This window comes from Helianthus annuus, chromosome 4 (assembly GCF_002127325.2).
Source record: "Helianthus annuus cultivar XRQ/B chromosome 4, HanXRQr2.0-SUNRISE, whole genome shotgun sequence".
In the NCBI taxonomy this organism is placed as follows: Eukaryota; Viridiplantae; Streptophyta; class Magnoliopsida; order Asterales; family Asteraceae; genus Helianthus; species Helianthus annuus.
Window position 1 is genome coordinate 150,368,446 of NC_035436.2, and position 18,107 is coordinate 150,386,552.

Here is an 18,107-nt window from a genome sequence, read left to right on the forward strand (position 1 = left end):
ATAAGTTTCTACACATACGGAAACGACGCCTAAACATGTTTTCATCATACTTAGGTTCCACTGAGAAGTAATCGCTTACCAACAAATTGTTTGCGGTGTACCGTTCACGAGCGATGTACCTTCTCCTCCGTTTAGGTTGTTGAGTCTCTTCCTCATCGTCTTCGTCTTCCACGATAGCTTTCACCACCGACGGGATCGTTTGTAGAAATATTTCCGCACCATCGTCCGATGATGATAACGATTCACTATAACTTGAAGAACTCATGGCAAGATTGTGTTTTATGTGTTTGATATTGTGTGGGAAAAAATGTTAAATATGGTAAGGTATTTATAAAAGATTTTTTTTTTTAAACATGCCCCAACGGCTAGTTTGAATTGGTTATTCACAGCCCGTCATGTGAGCTTGCTTCCCCCGCCCCACACCCGGCTTGAAAACCAAGCCCCAAAGGCCACGCCCCAACCCAAGCTCACCCAGAATGGTGGCTTAGGCGTTTTCCCCCAACTCAAGCCCCATACCCCCCATAGTCTAAAACAAGAAAACCCAAACACCCTTGGATCAAAATTCAAACCGTCACAGTTTATCTCTTCGACTCCTCCCCACCAAACCTTTCATCTCCATCGGCATCAATATCATCTCTCCTTATTTCAATCTTCGTTTACATACCCAAATCGTCTTTTCTGTCTGCAACCTCCGTCACACTGCAAGTAAGTCATTCTCTTTCCAGTCTCCATAACCACTTGTACGAATGTGTGTGTTTGTATGCGTGTGAGGGAGATCATGTGTATGCTTGGATGATCTTTTCATAATTAGTGTTGGATATAAAATAGAGTTTATGAAAATGTAAGATTTTTGTTTTCATATAACTTCTGTTGTAGATAAAATTCTAACTTAACATCCAACAAAGTGTTTGGTTCATTACGATCTCCATAACTACTTATATTTTACTTGTAGATAAATGGGAAATCTTTTATTTTTTTATGCAAATCAGACCTGGGTTTGAATCCAATCCATACATTTTCTTGTTTACATTAAAACGATTTGTATTGTTGACGGAGGTTTCTAATCTACTAGTTAAACAACTTGGCAAGTCTTAATTTTCAATCTTATTGTGAGTTTTCTTTGTTTGATTGATTTAGTTTTAAAGATATCAAAAAATATTCAAGGTTTATATTAGTTTTATTTATTTACGTTATATTTTTTTGTATCGTTTTATTTATTTAGGATTTGTTATTTATTTTATTTGTTATGTTTTTTTTTCTAATATACACAATTGTGCCATATATTTTATCATGAGGAGTGGGTTGGACTAGAAGTTGAATTCTGGTCCAGATGTAAAAAATATCTACCATAATTGCAGTTAAAATTAATCTGAATTCGTCACTGTTTGATGTTGTGTCCTGGACTTACCCGAACCGAACTAAAAAAATTAAGATTTAGCGATGGGCGTTTGAGAGCCGAATTATGGAAAATTTTCTTGATTCGTCACTTATTAACATTTGGATTTTTTGTAGGAACTTTTGATCAAGAAGATGAACAGACTAAAAGCTGAGCCAATACATGAGGATTTTAAAAATATGCGTAAGCTTGTAAGATTTCCACATAAAGAGGAATGGGATAACAGATTAATAACTGACGCTGATGGTTATCAGATTCCATCTAACTGGTCCAATCAAGAGCTTGATATGTTACTCACACAACTTCATTATTCCATTTCAACTGGGAATATGAGTGAGTGTTGGTCTGAATGTGAAATGATAATTGCCGGTGCATGTTATTTGAGGAAGCCTGGCAGATCATCACCCGATGATCGTCTCATTTATGCAACCAATTTTGGTTCCGTACCTCTCGACTGGAACCCAAACTCATCTAGAGTTGTTGATTATTATAGACCTTTAAGTGCGACTGATCGCGCCTTTGGGTTGTTTATATGTGGTTTTCTTTTCAAGATTCTTTCGAAACCATCTCAGAATGTTGTCCAGTCTTGGAGTCATGCAAAAGAAAGTTATTCACACTTTTATTCAAGTAGAGAGACTCCCAAACATTGGCCCAAACCGCAGCTTAGTTGGCTTGACTGTTTAAAAAATCAGTTTTGCTTGGTTAAAAGAGCTAACCAGACTGCATTGCGAGTCGTCAACAATTTGGAAATGGTTTATACTGATGTTGGGACAGTAGAATATGCTTTGATCAGATATCTCTTCGTTACGCCTTTATCCTTCACTGGAATGCATGCATACAAACTGTTTTGTGATGTGAAAGAAAAGACCGGTCAGGAGACCGCGTGGCTGGTTAGGCAGTTATGGTGTTCGGAGTTTCGCTATGAGTTGAAGACCATATATGACATTAGCCAAAACTGGGATTTAGGGGGACCTAACGCCAACCCTGTGTTTCGATATGCAAGGTTGTTAGGACCTCAATACTTTCCTGAAATTCAAACAAAAAGTTGTACAAACTTTGTGTATTGCTTGGCGAGGATCCTAAGCCGATTTGAATTGCCTGGGAGTAACTCAAATCCCGAACAAATAGCTGGATTAGACAGAATCAACGATTGGATGAAGGCCAAGATGGATGGAATTGCATCAAATGTATATATGAAATTTGCAAGTAATTAGGTTCATTTACATGAAAAATGCTATAGGTTGGTTTATGATTCCAGTGAGTGGTTGGTGTATGATTCCACTAATATAATATGTTTTGGTCACTTTGAAATAAGTGTCTCATTTATCTTTTAAACTTTCATTTTATGTCAGTAGTATATCCAACAAACTTGATCCTAATTTATAAACAACTTCGAGGCATTCATTCTGCAGCCACTTTCCTTCATGCTTCAATACAGAATTTACAATCTCACTCGTCCGTGTTATGTGTTCAGAAGTAGCAAATACGTTGACTTCATTGTGGTCAACAGAAACTTCAAGCCGAACTCGGTCATCATTAATGGTATCCTTCATGTTTGAAACAAGATGTTTCAGACTAGAATTTAACTTCCCACAAAATCTTTTCAGTGATGTCATCCCGAAACCCATTAACACCTTTAGTTGCAGTTTCCGACGATCAATCTGCAAAATATCAATTGGAGCAGGCGAAAGAGTCAGCAAAGATTCGAAGTCAACAGAAGTTACACAAACCAATTACTGATTGGGCATTGCTCTTATCAGGAGGAATACATTGCCATTTTCTGTAAACAGATAATAAAGTAAATAAATCGCTACCTGTATGGCAGAATTGTACTTTTAAACAATCTGATTTTTGTTTTTCTTCATCTTTGCCGACTCTGCAAAATATGCTGCTAGAATTAGCCATAGCCGCAGCAAGAACAAGTCCTTCCCTGCCCATATGGTTTTCAAAGCACTTCAGAATCTTTTTACCAAGCCTTGGCTCGATTCCTAATTTCACCAACATCCGACCATCTTTGGCTAACTTATGGATACCATGTTCAAGTACAATGGCTCCCAATTGGACCAAATTCTTGATTACATGGCGCATCGAAAAAATCAAACTCCTCAACTTCATGAATCCCAAGAGCTAGAATTCTGAGAACTGCAATTCCAAGGTTAACTCTATGGATTTCGGGTTCTTGATGACAAGGCATGGACTAAAATTCTCACTTCAAAAATCCTATAACACTTTCTGGTTTCGGTTCTCCCAGCACGACCCGCACGTTGGTTAGCCGAACTTTGACTGATACTGCAAACTTTAGAACATTCATCCCAGTCCCAGGTTCAAACCGACTCTCTTTGACCATGCCAGAGTCAACAACATATTTGACTCCTGGAATAGTCAATGATGTCTCAGCAAGATTAGTTGAGAATATGACTTTTCGCTTGTTGGGATAATTCAAATACACACGGTATTGTTCTTCATGAGATAATTTTCCATGCAAAGGTAATGAAACTATCGATGGCCCTTTAAACAGATCACATGCTGCTATTCTACTTCCATATGAGAAGTGAGAAAAGCAAGAATCGTCCCTTGCTCCTCCGTTCTATGGATCTCACCCACCCTCCTCAACACTTCAGAAACAAAAGGGGCCACAAAGTCATGGTGGACATTATATGATCATACTGCAAGAACATTGATATTAGTATCTAATATCAACATGCCTATTAGCGGATACATATTTCTTATATATTTTGTATTTTCTGTAATTGTTTATGTATATCTCTATTAGTTTAGGAGATCTTTTTTTTTATCCTTTTTGTAACTTGTATATATAAGGCTTTATGTTTTCAATAATAATCATCGAATTATTCAAGATTACATGGTATCAGAGGGCATCCACTCTATACCCTAAAGCCGCTGGCCATCTTTTCTTTTTCTTTCGGCTTTCGACCCGAAGCTTAGGGTTTCGACCCATACTCTCTTGTTCGATCCTCTCCTGTTCACTCTGTCACCATGGGCGATAAACCTGAGGCATCCTCCAAGCAGCCGCAACCTGCCTCTCTTCACCCTGTATACACGTCACCGATATCCAAAAGAAGGTACGTGTCCTTGATGGATCTAAGGTCACGTAATCTGCGTGGGTGAAGCTTTTTCAACTTCATGCGCATTGGTATGAGGCCTTGGATCACATCACAGAAAAACCACCTAAAGATGACCCTATGTATGAACAATGGATGGAGATCGATGCTATCTGGTAGGAGTAAAACCCCGAATCACCGGTTCAAATCAAACGGTAAAATAAAAGATAGTTCTACGATTCGTTTGGATACAGAAAACACCACCAAACAAACGGTAGGGCTGCGATGTCGTAACCGAAGGTACAGATTCACCACTTCGGTTCAGAAATCGTGTCTAAGAACACCACCCAATGTGCCAAAATTGAGCTAGCATAGACAATTAATTTAACTCTCACACTCGAGAGATAAATCAACAAACTCCTTTTCTCAAACATAAACTCACTAACTTGCATTCATTGATCCTAATTAATATAAAACAAAAATACGGTTACCTAAAGAAATTAACTGCCAACCCACTACGTGCACATGCACTTAATTCTAAAATTAAATAAAAAGAAAATACATAAAATAAATGGAACATGGGAGCTTGCATGATAAACTGATCGTGGGTGATTGCATGATTTTTGGAGCAAGTTGACCCAGGTTGGCGACCCACCCGTTATACATTAACGGGTTTGTGACTCGACCCACCCGTTTAGTTTTTTTGTGAAGGACTTTCCGAGTGGGATGATTTTGAGTCGCCACATAGCTCAAGAAACCTATATATGCTCACTGCTTCGACACCACCTGATGCCTCTGCCTTCGTTTCCACCACTGATCCTAATTTTTGGCACAATCGCTTAGGACATCCAGGCTTACATGTTCTAGATTTTTTAAGTAATAATAAGTTTATTCCATGTCATAAACTCAGACGTTCTTCTTTTTGTAATTCGTGCCAAATTGCTAAGCACAAATGGTTACCTTTTAATTTATCTATACTTCTTGCACTTTATGTCCATTTGATATTTTATCCATGGCGATTTGTGGACGTCACCAGTGCTAAGTAATCATGGTTATAAATATTATTTGGTTGTGATTGATGACTACACTCACTTTACGTGGGTGTTTCCTCTTAAATTAAAATCTGAAACCTATACTAAATTGTCCAATTTTCACAATTTTATCTCCACTCAGTTTCATCGTAAAATCAAAACCTTTCATTGTGACATGAGGGGTGAATTTGATAATACACAGTTCAAGAATTTTGCCTTAAAACATGGGTTTCAATTTAGATTATCTTGTCCACACACCTTTCAACAAAATGGGATGGCGGAACACATGATTCGTCGCCTTAATGAACTCATGCTCTCTCTTCTCACCTATGCCTCTCTACCACCACAATATTGGGTTGAGACTCTACACACTTCTGTCTATCTCATAATATTTTACCGTCCAAAACTATTGATTTTCGAACCTCCACCACCGCTCTTTATCTCAAGAACCCGGATTATGAACACCTTTGTGTGTTTGGGTGCGCCTGTTACCCCAACCAGTCCGATACTCGTCAGCATAAACTTGCACCCTGCTCCACTCCTTGTGTGTTCCTCGGATATCTGGCGGATCACCGCAGGTATCGTTGTCTTGATATGTCAACCGGCAAAGTCATTTTGTCTCGACACGTTACCTTTAATGAGATCGCCTTCCCTTTACTCCAAGGGTGACTCATACACCTTCCTTGACTCCGACTCGTCCCCTATAATCTTTCACCAACCTATCCACCATGACCGGCCACTCCGTTGGCCCATCCTCTTCTACGACCAGCCCACGCCACTCCGCTAGCCCCCCCTCTTACACGACTAGCCCACCATCTTATAACCACAACACATTCCTCACAACCCTCCTGCCTCTACGCAATCTGCTGCCCACAGTGGCTAAACCCCGACACCATACACTCATACCTACTCTCATCGCACTCGACAACAACCACCACCCGTAACCCAATCAACCGTTCACACGGCTGCTCCTGTGCTGCAGCTGGCCCCACCTACGCACCCTATTGTTACTCGTTCCCGTGACGGTACCTCCAAACCAAAGGTTCCATTTAACCTTCACACTCAATCCGACTCACTATTACCCAAGTCATATCGTGATGCTCAATCTGATCCACATTGGTACGATGCCATGCTCAATCTGTTCAACAGGTTTGTCTATTTATGCATGCCCCTCGTGAGCCACATTTCAATTTTTTGAAGAGAATATTACGCTACCCAAAGGGCGCGATTGATCACGGTTTACATTTGTCTCCCTCTAAGTCAGTTAAACTAACGGCTTATTCGGATGCTGACCGGGGGGTTGTCCAGATTCACGTCGGCCAACATCGGGGTATTGCGTTTTTATTGGGGATAATTGGTTTCTTGGTCATCCAAACGTCAGGCTACTATTTCTTGATCAAGTGCTGAAACTGGATATCATGGTGTTGCAAATACCGCTACGGAGCTATTAGCGGATATATATTTAAATCCAGTCTTTGCATTCGGCCGGCTATTGCTTCGACTGCGGGGGTCTATTAGCGGATATATATTTTATATATATTGTATTTTCTGTAATTGTTTATGTATATCTCTATTAGTTTAGGAGATCTTGTTTTTATCCTTTTTGTAACTTGTATATATAGGGCTTTATGTTATCAATAATAATCATCGAATTATTCAAGATTACACTGCCCACCACATGACGCGTATCACAATTAAATGTGTATATATTTAGAGAGTTGTTCTGCATTGGCGGTTGCAGACATTATGATAAACTGTAGATCAGATCGCCCCCAAAGTAGATCTTTTATTAAAGCTAAAAGATCAGTTGACAAGCTTCCTTCATGAGCCCCGTCAATAATGATGCAAGTTGCCCAAGAAAAATTCTTATCATTCATGTAGTACTGAAGTAGGCAGTGATCTATCAAGTATATTGCCTTCGAATCCAATCGGTCAAGTGATGAGTGGGTTGATGAACAAATGATAGAATTATCGTCACAACACCCACGACTTTCTTCCTTAACTCTGTTTGCTAATGATATGGCAGCAAGCTTACATGGCTAAGTGCAAACTATAGACTTGTCACCAGCCACTCCAGAATCAACAAGGAACTGAACTAGCTGGGTGCTTTTTCCCGAATTTGCTCCTGCGTCACTTCCTTATCTTTGGTAACAACATGATAAGCATCCTTGGCAGCATTCTTCTCTGACAGCTTCTTCGTGCATGCAGCTTTCCCCACATAAGTTTTCCCAGTCCCAACCCAACGATAGAAACAAAGCATGACATATGGATGGCCCAAACGTTGCAACTCATCAAAAATAAACATGGGCTATTGGAGTATTGGGCCTTGGCTTGTTAAGTTGTTACCGGGCCCCTAAAATTTTTGGGCCTCAATTGTCGCTCGGGCTGCCCAGCCCAATAGTTGTACTAAGAGTTATTAATCGATTGGACCCTTAGTTGAATGTGTTGAGCTTGTGTTCTACTATGTCACGGAACAGGAGTTGTTTAAGATGGGAGCGGATGTTCTCTAAGATGGCGGGCCTGAGGATGATTGTTTGCATGGCCGGCCCTGAGGGTGGGCGGGGAGGACCACCGGCCAGGGCCCGATATTTCGAAGGGCACATTATTTAAAAAAAATCCGATATGTATATGTAAAAAAATAAATTAATAGGGTATAGCTGTACAAACACCAACATAGGCCGACTTACAAAACTATTTTTATGGTTTAGATTAATTATTAGCTAATTGGCATTAGGTTTAGACCTTTAGTGAGCCCAATACCCAAATTCGTTAAGGCCTAAGGGCACGTTTTTTCGAGCTCGAACAGGGTACACGAATTCTCAGGGCCGGCCCTGATTGTTTGCTCCAGAAATTTGGGGTTGAGAACGCATTTTTCTGGCTCGGTCCTGGCAGTTGTCTTGGGTATTTTGGTGGGGCGTGCCTCTTCAGTCATGAGGCACTCTCTGTTTGCGTAGATAAATGCAACCCCGGTCTCTGTTGGAAAACTTATTCCCACATGCGCCAATGAAGAAACACCAAGTCTAATCCGCAGGGGATAGGCTAGTAATGTCTCGTCTGTCATCAACCGTTAGTGGAGATTGAGTAGAGGTGAAATGGTGCACGCTGATTGGCCACACGTCGCTATCGCTTGTACTATTTGTCTCCTGCACGATTGAACATCGTGGGGATCTTTAGGTACAGTAGCTGAGTAGCTAGCAGACGCTAATTGCCTCCTCTAAGCTGCCATAGTTCCACGCCCGCGGAAGTTGCCCACACTGGAACCTTGTGACCAGCTAAGTGTTTTTATGTTAAGTGTGGGTATGGTCCTGCGCGCACAGAGGCCGGGTCGCGGCCTGTGTACGACAGTTGAAACCACACGCCTTCATCTATTTTAACCATTTATGCTCCCACTAGTATATTTTTTTTAGAATGCAGAATATAAACTAGGTGCACTCTTTGAAAATCACAATTACTCAACTTGTTAGATTTTGCTGCTCTATAAACGATCCAAGTATTTTAACAAACACATTTTCTTAAATCTACACACTTTTTCCAGTATTGATTAGGACTCTCAAACCTTATGGGAGAGACAACTATCCATTACACATTGATACTACCCATTGAGCACAAAACAAATGGTGTGCATAAACCCATCGATCTGAATTTAATAATTAAATACTATATTTAAAATATTTACAAATTTACATTTATTTTAGAATAAAATAAGAGGCGCAATTTAAACCAACGGAAATGCACAGCTGACTAGTAATTTAACTATGGTCAATCAAGGTACAATATTTGGCTCTTTGTACACAAGTTTTCTGTCGGCTCAAGATGAGCAAGAAAAACGATCTTCCAACATTTGCAAATAACTCGTCAACGGCCTCTAGATTTAATTTTGATAACTAATAATCAAAACGAAAATGAACTTCACAACAAATATGTAATTTTTTAACCAAACTTGGTATCCATAACGATTTTTCGCCCCTTCGTATGTAATCGAGCAACGAGAATAGCTTTGACTGCGCAAGAAGGATTTCCAAAAGTGCCCTTATGTCGAATCGTTGCCCGGTTCTTCCTCTGTAAAATGAAGTATAACTAACAGTATTAGCAATGATAATGACTTCACCAAACAAATAGTTCATTTTACAAGAATGGTCCATTTTAGTTCTATTTAGCTACCAAACTGCTTCATTTATTCAGGTCATGCCCAAACCTTATTGTGCCACATTGACCGGTCTGATCTGGTTCAGCCAGTTTTGGGTAGGGGCGTAAATGAGCCAAGCCGCTCGAAAGGTACCCAAGATCAGCTCCGTAAAACTCAAATCGAGCAAAGCTTGAACAAGCTCGAGCTTAAATTGAAGCTTGTTTAATAAACGAGCCTGCGCTTGACTAAGCTCGCAAGCCTATTAGTTGTATTTTATAATAATTATTATTTTATATAATAAGTATATAGGGGAAGGTTCAAATGAAAACCACTAGTTATTGTGAAAACTCGAAAACTAATTAAAAAAGCCAAAAAAACATAACAATTTTTTTTTATACCAATTTTCGCCATTTTTTATATATAAAAAAAATTTCAAAAAAAAAAAATTGTAGCGCACATGTGTATTATTACACATGTGTACTACAAAATTATTATTATTTTTTTTTGAAAAAAAGTTTTTTATATAAAAAAAACCTGCGATTTTTATAAAAAAAATTGGAAAAAAATTGGTGTGTTTTTTAGGCTTTTTTTAGTTAGTTTTCGAGTTTTCACAATAAAAGTGGTTTTCATTTGAACCATCCTCTAAGTATATATTACATAATAAATAAAATTGTATAGATAATGTTGATCAATATAAATAAATAGTATATATTAAGTTATATATATGTAAAATTAGAATAGTAAACATATAAAAAAGAGTTAAATGCCATTTTAGTCCCTGTGGTTTGGGTCATTTTGTCAGTTTAGTCCAAAGGTTTAATTTTTCGCTTGTGGGTCCAAAAAGGTTTCACCATTGCCATTTTATATATGGCCGAATTGCCCTTCTCGTTAACAGAAAAAATGGATGAAGTTAACCCAGTGGACTAAAATGGCAACGGTGAAACTTTTTTGGAGCCACAAGCGAAAATGAAAACTTTGGACTAAACTGGCAAAATGACCCAAACCACAAGGACTAAAATGGCATTTAACTCTATAAAAAATAATCATATAACACACACATAAGTAAAAAAAATAAAGATTAAATAAATGATAGACGAGCCATGCCCAAGCCGTTCTCAGACTTGAAAACTTCTCACAAGCCGAGATAGAGCTCGAAACGACCGAGCTCGAGCTTGAAATGACTAAGCTCGAGATCTGTAAAGTTAAACGAGTTGAAATGATTTTTAGGGTTCATAGGTTGGAATTATACTCCTAACAAGAAAAGAATGGTAAGTTACCAAACAGTGACTTGATAGTTGGTCTCTTTGGTTTGGTTTTCTTCTTTTTCAGTTCAACTGCAACCATGAACAAATACAGGATTAGTCACCAGGATTTAATTTGGAAAAGAAGCAAGTGAAAAAAAGGATTGGCCACAAACTTAGGAAGATGATCTATTAGCAATATTACTTAGAAATGTATCATCCTTTATTCACTCCATGTAAGTTGTAATTCAAAGCTGAAATGACCTAAGTGCCATTTTCATCATTTCAAAATTATTGCTTGTATTGGTCATTAAAGGGTATTTTAGACACTTAACTAATATGCTATAACTATTAAAGAAACTGTTTTATTGATCATCAGGTTATAATCTCATATATATTAACATCATACCTAGAAACATGATTGAATATCAAAATATTAGAGCATATGATTATCTTACACTTCCATCTGTCTCATGGAATTTTCAACAATTTTACTTTTTAAACATCTTAGATTTCTCTTTTGTCAATACTTCACGCTAAAATTTTCAGTTTGCCTACTTTTTTCTAAATAAACTATATTCTTTTACAAACACTTTGTGTAAATATGATTACAAAAATCATATTATTCTAATAATAATAATAATAATCTAACTTTTTAATAAAAATGATTTAGAAGGTTTTATACTTTTATGCATCAAAAAACTTTGGGCGACTTTCAACCCATTCCCTTTAAGCTATGGTTTTTTAGCAGTTTGACCAGTTATACATAAAACAAACCCAAATACTTGGATAATAGTAATGGCATGTAAAAACTAGACTTTAACCTACCCAATAATGATTATACAAGTGTGTGCATGAAAGAGAACAGAGAGAGAGAGAGAGAGGGATACTCATTCCAGGGACTTGATAATCATTCACAATCTCAAAGTTCTTGTATGTGTAGCCAACAAAGTTAATATCCTTAGACGAGAGCATCTGCATATTAACACCAGAAATTCGCATAAAGAAAACACGGGAAAAAAAATTCAGATGAAGGGAAATTTTTATATTTTAATTTAAATTATGGCCCAGATAATCAAAAAAGCATAAAATCTCACACATATCGACTAAGGGGCTGTTTGTTTAGTTCTTAATGAGGCTCTTAATGGTTCAGACCTCTTACTGGTTCAGTACTTAATGGTTCAGAGTTCAGACTATTTGTTTCGCGAGCAGATGTCTGAATGGTTCAGACATTTGCCTCTGAATGGTTAAGTATTATACTAAGTCTGAATGGTTAAGTCATCTAATCTGAATTGGTCAGACATTTGCCTCTGGACGATTAAGCATTATACTGGTTCTTAATGGTTCAGACCTCTTACTGGTTCAGCACTTAATGGTTCAGACATCTTACTCGTTCAGCACTTAACCATTCAGAAGTTGCCAAACAGCCCTTAACACAATAAGTTATAAAACACAAGTAAATGCCTAGATAACACAGTTTATATGGATTAACAATGTTACATTAAGAAAACATTGCAAGCAGTTAATGCAAAAGTTTTCACTATACACCCCCACATAAATTTAGATGTAAAAACGGCCGAGATAATAACTGTAATGAATAGAACAGAAATTTTACCCTTCTCCATGGTCCGGATCTTGATGAACTCTTGGTTTGGTGTTCTGACTGAAATATTTAAAGAAGGCCAAAAAAACAAAATACAGTAAGCTAAATATCATGCCTGCAAATCAATTAGACGGAAAAGAAAAAAAAAGGAAAACAAAAACACCTCTTCAAATTTTTCAAAATTCTGAGTATCCAATTCATCATTAACTTCTGGAATAAATGCAGCTTCCATTTGATATATTCTTTCCCAATCAATACCGTTAAACCAGGGATGAGCCTGAAACATAATATACAAATCAGTCGTGCTATTTAAAGCCTTTCTTACTTTAATATTTTTTATAAAGTTAATATACGACCGGCCATACAACACCTTTATTTCATCTGCGCCTTTTGAACCCAGCCTGTGGTTGACATTACAGAGCAGTCTGCTGATAAGATCTTTTGCTTCTAGAGAAAGCTGTGCTTCTTGTGGAAACTTCAAATGTGATTTCCAATGTACTATCTACAAACGTAACCCATAAGATTATCGTTATGTTTATAAGATAACATTATTTAACTGCAAAGATAAAACGAGTGACTACCTTCCTACAAGTTGACATCGGGTCATCGGAGTAGAAAGGTGGATATCCAACAAGCATTTCATACATGATAGCACCAAGAGACCACCTGAAGAAGCATAACAATCACATATCATCATTTATAATAACAATCACATATCATCATTTATTAACTACTAACCAGTCACATTCCAGTGAATAACCCTTCTTCAATAGAACCTCTGGAGCGATATAATCAGGAGTACCAACTGTCGAATAAGCCTACAATGTCCCCAATTTATAAGTTCAAAAAAAGAATAATTAACAAACTAACTACTAATTATGATACATAAAGAACATTAATAATAAAAGATGTTACTTACAAGTGTCCTCCTATTTTTCTGCCAATGCTGCAACTGTTCTTGTTGTGTGCGTTTTGGGGCAGCCGAATTCCCCTCGCCTGTTGAATTGGAGCCGTTATCCACCGTTGTAAAATCTTTTTCTTCTAATGTACTACAATCCAACGGTTTACACAATCCGAAATCTGATAATCTCAAATGCCCATATCTATCCAGTAGCAAATTATCAGGCTTGATATCTCTGTTGCAATCCAATATAGCAAATTAAGTCATATATATCATTGAATGATTAAACTTAATGAGATATATTAATTATAGCATACCGATGCACATAATTATGTTTGTGTATGGATTCAATTGCTAAAACTGTTTCAGCAACATAAAATCTGGCTTCATCATCAGTTAACGTATCTTTCCTCATAAGTAACGTCATCATGTCTCCACCAGGTAGATATTCCATTATGAGATATAGATATTCGTTATCTTGGAATGAGCAGTAAAGCTTAACAATGCAATTGCTGTCCACCTCAGCAAGAAGATTCCTTTCAGCTCTCACATGCTCAACCTATAATGTATTTAGAAAATCAAAAGTTTGTATCGAGACTAAATGAAACAAATTGTCATTTCATGCTACGAAATCACGTACTTGACCTCTACGTAACATTTCTGATTTCTTAAGCTTTTTCATGGCGTATACAGTGCCTGTTGTCTTCTCCCTGCAAATTCTGACCTATAACATATGACATCCGTTAATCGTTTCAAATTTATACACAGGGGACATTTATGATGATCTCGTATTTACAAATATCTTAAAGAGTAACAAAACATGACAACAAGTTAACAACTGGAATGATACGAAAGAGAAACCGTTACCTCACCAAATGCTCCCTTTCCGATCATTGTGAGTAGCTCAAAATCATCAACTCCCATTTTGTGCCTTTGAAGGCGCATGTATTCGGTTTCCTTCTTCTCTAGAAATCTAAGCAAGTTGTTCTGATCTTCCTCTGAAACGTCACCATCAGCCAATTTCTTTTCAAGTAGGATTCGCCTATTTAGTAAAAATCCACATGTTACCATTTTTCTACAAGATCCCATAAATTACAATTTTAAATAATACTTTAAGGTTTCTCAAGGAAAGAACAAAACTTATTTTCTGAACTTTCTTTGTTTGCATTCACTTCTTAGCTAAAAACATGCTTCTCTTGGGCTAATTAGCGGTTACCTTTAATGATTAGAAAGACTAATTTTCATGTTAGCTTTTTTCAATTCGTATTCATGTAATATTACGAACCAGATGTTTTTATGTTAATAAACAACCATAATTATTACGCACCGCTTGCGGTATGCGCATATAATGTATATATGTGTGAAAGTGCACTAATTTTAACGTTATTTTACTAATTTCGTGAAAATAACGTTAAAAGCTGAGGACGGTTAATCATGCATCATGTGGTGGCGTTGATAGCTGAAAGACAAAAGGGTACATGCACTAATCGGTCTTTGTCCCGATTGCTAAGTGTTATGTGCATTATGTCCAAAGCTTGATGCAAAACTACTATCGAGCCGGGGGTCTCACTGGAAGCAGCCTCTCTATTCCTACGGGGTGGAGGTAAGGTTGTCTACATCTTACCCTACCTTTGCTTTGCTATTGGTGGGATTTACTGAGTATGATGATGAAACAACCATAATTATATAAAAATATTAGCAAGCACAATACATCCAAAGTTCCAAACAAATCGTTGAACCATGTAAATACCGTGTCTTAAATAAATGTCTTTGTTTAGTGCGGTTTACTAATATGCGCGTGTGAACGTGTGATTATCCCTCCCTCTTAACGCAGATATCTAAATCCATATAACATTATTAAGCACAAAGGTTACCGTTCTCTCCTCTCTTGCAAATTCTTCATTTGTTCCTTGTAATGGTTTTCGATATACTTCTTAGCTGCAGCAACCTTCTGCTTTGTTATATTCGAGACCTCTTCATCCATCTCCGGGCTATTTGAAACCTCACCGTCAGCCATTGACTCCCTCTTTTTAGTATTCGACCTCAACCGATCTCTTGGTTGAAACTTATGCAGCCAACTCCGCGCTGAATCCATCAATCTCCCTCAGCCCATAGAATTCATCATATCTCTGCCCTAGAAACCCAAAAATACGCAGCCGAATTCGGTTAACAGATTTCTGCAATCACAATTACAAAAACACATATTATATAACCCTACAAAAAGTAACTTAAGGTATGATGGTTTGGATAACACCTTTTCAAAAAGTCACAACCCTTCAAACTACATATTAAGGTATGATGGTTTGGATCATACATCTTCAAAAAGTCACAACCCTTCAAACTACTTTTATATGTATCATACCCTTACAAAAAGTCACAACCCATATATATGGTAACTTAAGACACCATGATTTAGATCACACATTTTCAAAAAGTCACAACCTTTCAAACTATATACATATAAGAAGTAATTAAGACACAATAATTTGGATCATACCTTTTCAAAATATAAGAAGTAATTAAAGACACAATAATTTGGATCATACCTCTTCAAAAAGACAACCCCTCAAACCACATTTAAATGCATCACACCTCTTCAAATATCACAACTTTTAATATAAAATTTACTAATCGACACACCCTTTAAAAATTTACCAATCGACACACCCTTTAACAATAAAATATGTATTTTTTACCGAAAGGATGCGTTGTTTCCTTTTATTATTAAAGTGGTCTATTAAAAGACATGACTCTAATGCGTAAAACCGCCTGAAGTGGTATGTCATGAATGGTTCACACTGATAACAAAAACACGCAGCATCTTAAAGATACGGATCATGTATAGACAATAATCGTTAAATTCTTAAGTATCAAATGCAAGAAATGCATGAGTTAAAGAAAAAGAGTATTGCATCTAAATATTGTTTAATGAAAAGAGGATTACATAAATATTGTTTAAACGCAAACATTCATGTGACGGTTATATAAAAAAAAACTTATATTATCTCCGGCCGGAAAGTAACCGTCCCAACGTTTGGAAAAAAATCAACTAAACCGACACGCGAGTCGTAATATCGTACCGCTTCATGCTTTTATTTTTCTCCAGCGAAATCCTCAAATCCCATTTTGCATCTTACAATATTCTTACGATATATAATATATTTGTTTTCGTGTTACTTTTTTTATGTTCTTAACTTTCTTTTTTATTTGTTACACTTAATTTCAAAGAAATGGTAAATTTAAATATTTTAAACTTAATATTGTCTATATATATTAATAACCGTGGAGTGATAAACAAATATATGTTTATTTATTTTATTTTTTATCATTTTATCACTGTACAAATTTTTTTGGGTTGTTTTTCTCTTATAACTTTTAAAATACGATGTTTATAAAAATTTGAGTATGTTGTTGCGTTGTGCTTATTTTTTATACGTTTTGATATAGATTTACTTAAAAGAGAGTTGCGAATAGTAACGTACAATTGATCGAAACACAAACATGCATGTGATCAAAGTTGTCTCATGATTTGTTTCCAATCAGGGGTGATAAAGCAACAAAATAAAAGAACGTCTTAAATAACCTTATGAATTTTCGCATCTAATATAGTGATACTAAAACATTCATTATCAACAACCCGCCGCAACGCGCGGGTTAGAGTTAACTCGTTAAACAACATTAAGCAACATCAGTCGATTCACATACGCAATTATTAAATCTGTTAATACAAACTTTTAATTACCATAACAAAATGGATTCAAACTACTAAATAATGAGTATTCTAGGTTACAAGATCAAATAAAATTTCAACAACACATCGTAAAATCAAACTAAAACTAAACATGGATATAAAATTCATCAAAAACTTCAACAACTTACATTGACGAAATAAAATCGAACGGAAGAACGAGAAGTTCCTGTTGGAAGACGCAAAATTACATCGATAGATTAAGAAATTTTGTTGGAAAATGAAAGAAAGATTGTAAAACCAGATACGTATGAAAATGGAAATCAGTGGATGTAATAAACCTGTTAATCCGCCATTTTCGTGTTTTGTTTCTCTCTCTTGGATTTTGAAGTCGTCTAGAACGATTCTATGTGCCCCCCTCTTTCTGTATATATAGGTTCGGACCGTTTGGTAGTGTTTTCAATTGCTTCACCTTTTTGTTTTTCTTTTTTCACCGGCTTTGGCTTGCGTGGAAGAAGAGACCCGTCAACGTAACAATAAATGTGTCATCATTAAATATAACTCACTTTAAATATATAGTTTTTTATTTTATTTGTAGATTTCTTTATATTTAGTTCATCGACTTTATGTATACATGTTTGAGTTTAGATTTTATTTTATTTTAGAGTTAATTACACAAATGGGTCATGTGGTTTATATATAATTTCGTTTTTGGGTACTAACTTCTTTTTTTAACAGGTTTAGGTTCTATGGTTTCAATTTTGTAACACCATTGGGTACTAACACCAAAATTAGTTAATTAATGACTAAAATACCCTTGAATTTTTTTAAGTTTATCAATGTAACACATTTGGGTACTAACACCTAATTTTATTTAAGTTTAAATCAATTTTACAAAATCTATTTATTTTTTTTTATTTTCATCTTTTTATTATATCTCTTAATTAACATAAAGTCTATTTATTTTTTTTATTTTCATATTTTTATTAAATTTATTATTTAACATAAAATCTACTTGTTACACCAGTATTTTTTTTAAATAGATTTTTTAAATAAAAT

General features: G+C 36.3%; 2 protein-coding genes across 2 annotated transcripts; one reads left to right on the plus strand and one right to left on the minus strand.

Annotated features, from left to right (window-relative positions):
* Positions 1-506: 506 nt before the first annotated feature.
* Positions 507-2,731, plus strand: LOC110936575. Its single transcript, XM_022178981.2, has 2 exons — positions 507-705; positions 1,513-2,731. Exon 2 carries the CDS (start codon positions 1,531-1,533, stop codon positions 2,608-2,610), a length of 1,080 nt encoding a protein of 359 aa, XP_022034673.1. The 5' UTR covers positions 507-705; positions 1,513-1,530; the 3' UTR covers positions 2,611-2,731.
* Positions 2,732-9,203: 6,472 nt separating this feature from the next.
* On the minus strand, positions 9,204-17,536 carry LOC110936576 (serine/threonine-protein kinase tricorner). The gene is made up of 15 exons (XM_022178984.2): positions 17,390-17,536; positions 17,240-17,277; positions 15,235-15,537; positions 14,228-14,402; positions 14,001-14,084; positions 13,678-13,919; positions 13,379-13,595; positions 13,198-13,277; positions 13,041-13,125; positions 12,830-12,961; positions 12,623-12,736; positions 12,472-12,519; positions 11,747-11,831; positions 10,893-10,949; positions 9,204-9,548 (listed from the first exon to the last, which is right to left on the minus strand). Exons 3-15 carry the CDS (start codon positions 15,453-15,455, stop codon positions 9,520-9,522), a joined length of 1,569 nt encoding a protein of 522 aa, XP_022034676.1. The 5' UTR covers positions 15,456-15,537; positions 17,240-17,277; positions 17,390-17,536; the 3' UTR covers positions 9,204-9,519.
* Positions 17,537-18,107: the final 571 nt, after the last annotated feature.

Coding starts and splice junctions, on each gene's coding strand:
- LOC110936575 (XM_022178981.2), top strand. CDS start 1,531: ATGAACAGACTAAAAGCTGAGCCAATACATGAGGATTTTAAAAATATG.
- LOC110936576 (XM_022178984.2), bottom strand. CDS start 15,455: ATGGATTCAGCGCGGAGTTGGCTGCATAAGTTTCAACCAAGAGATCGG. Junction 12,962..13,040: donor CGATGTCAACTTGTAGGAAG/GTAGTCACTCGT, acceptor TTACGTTTGTAG/ATAGTACATTGGAAATCACA. Junction 12,520..12,622: donor ATTTTGAAAAATTTGAAGAG/GTGTTTTTGTTT, acceptor TAAATATTTCAG/TCAGAACACCAAACCAAGAG.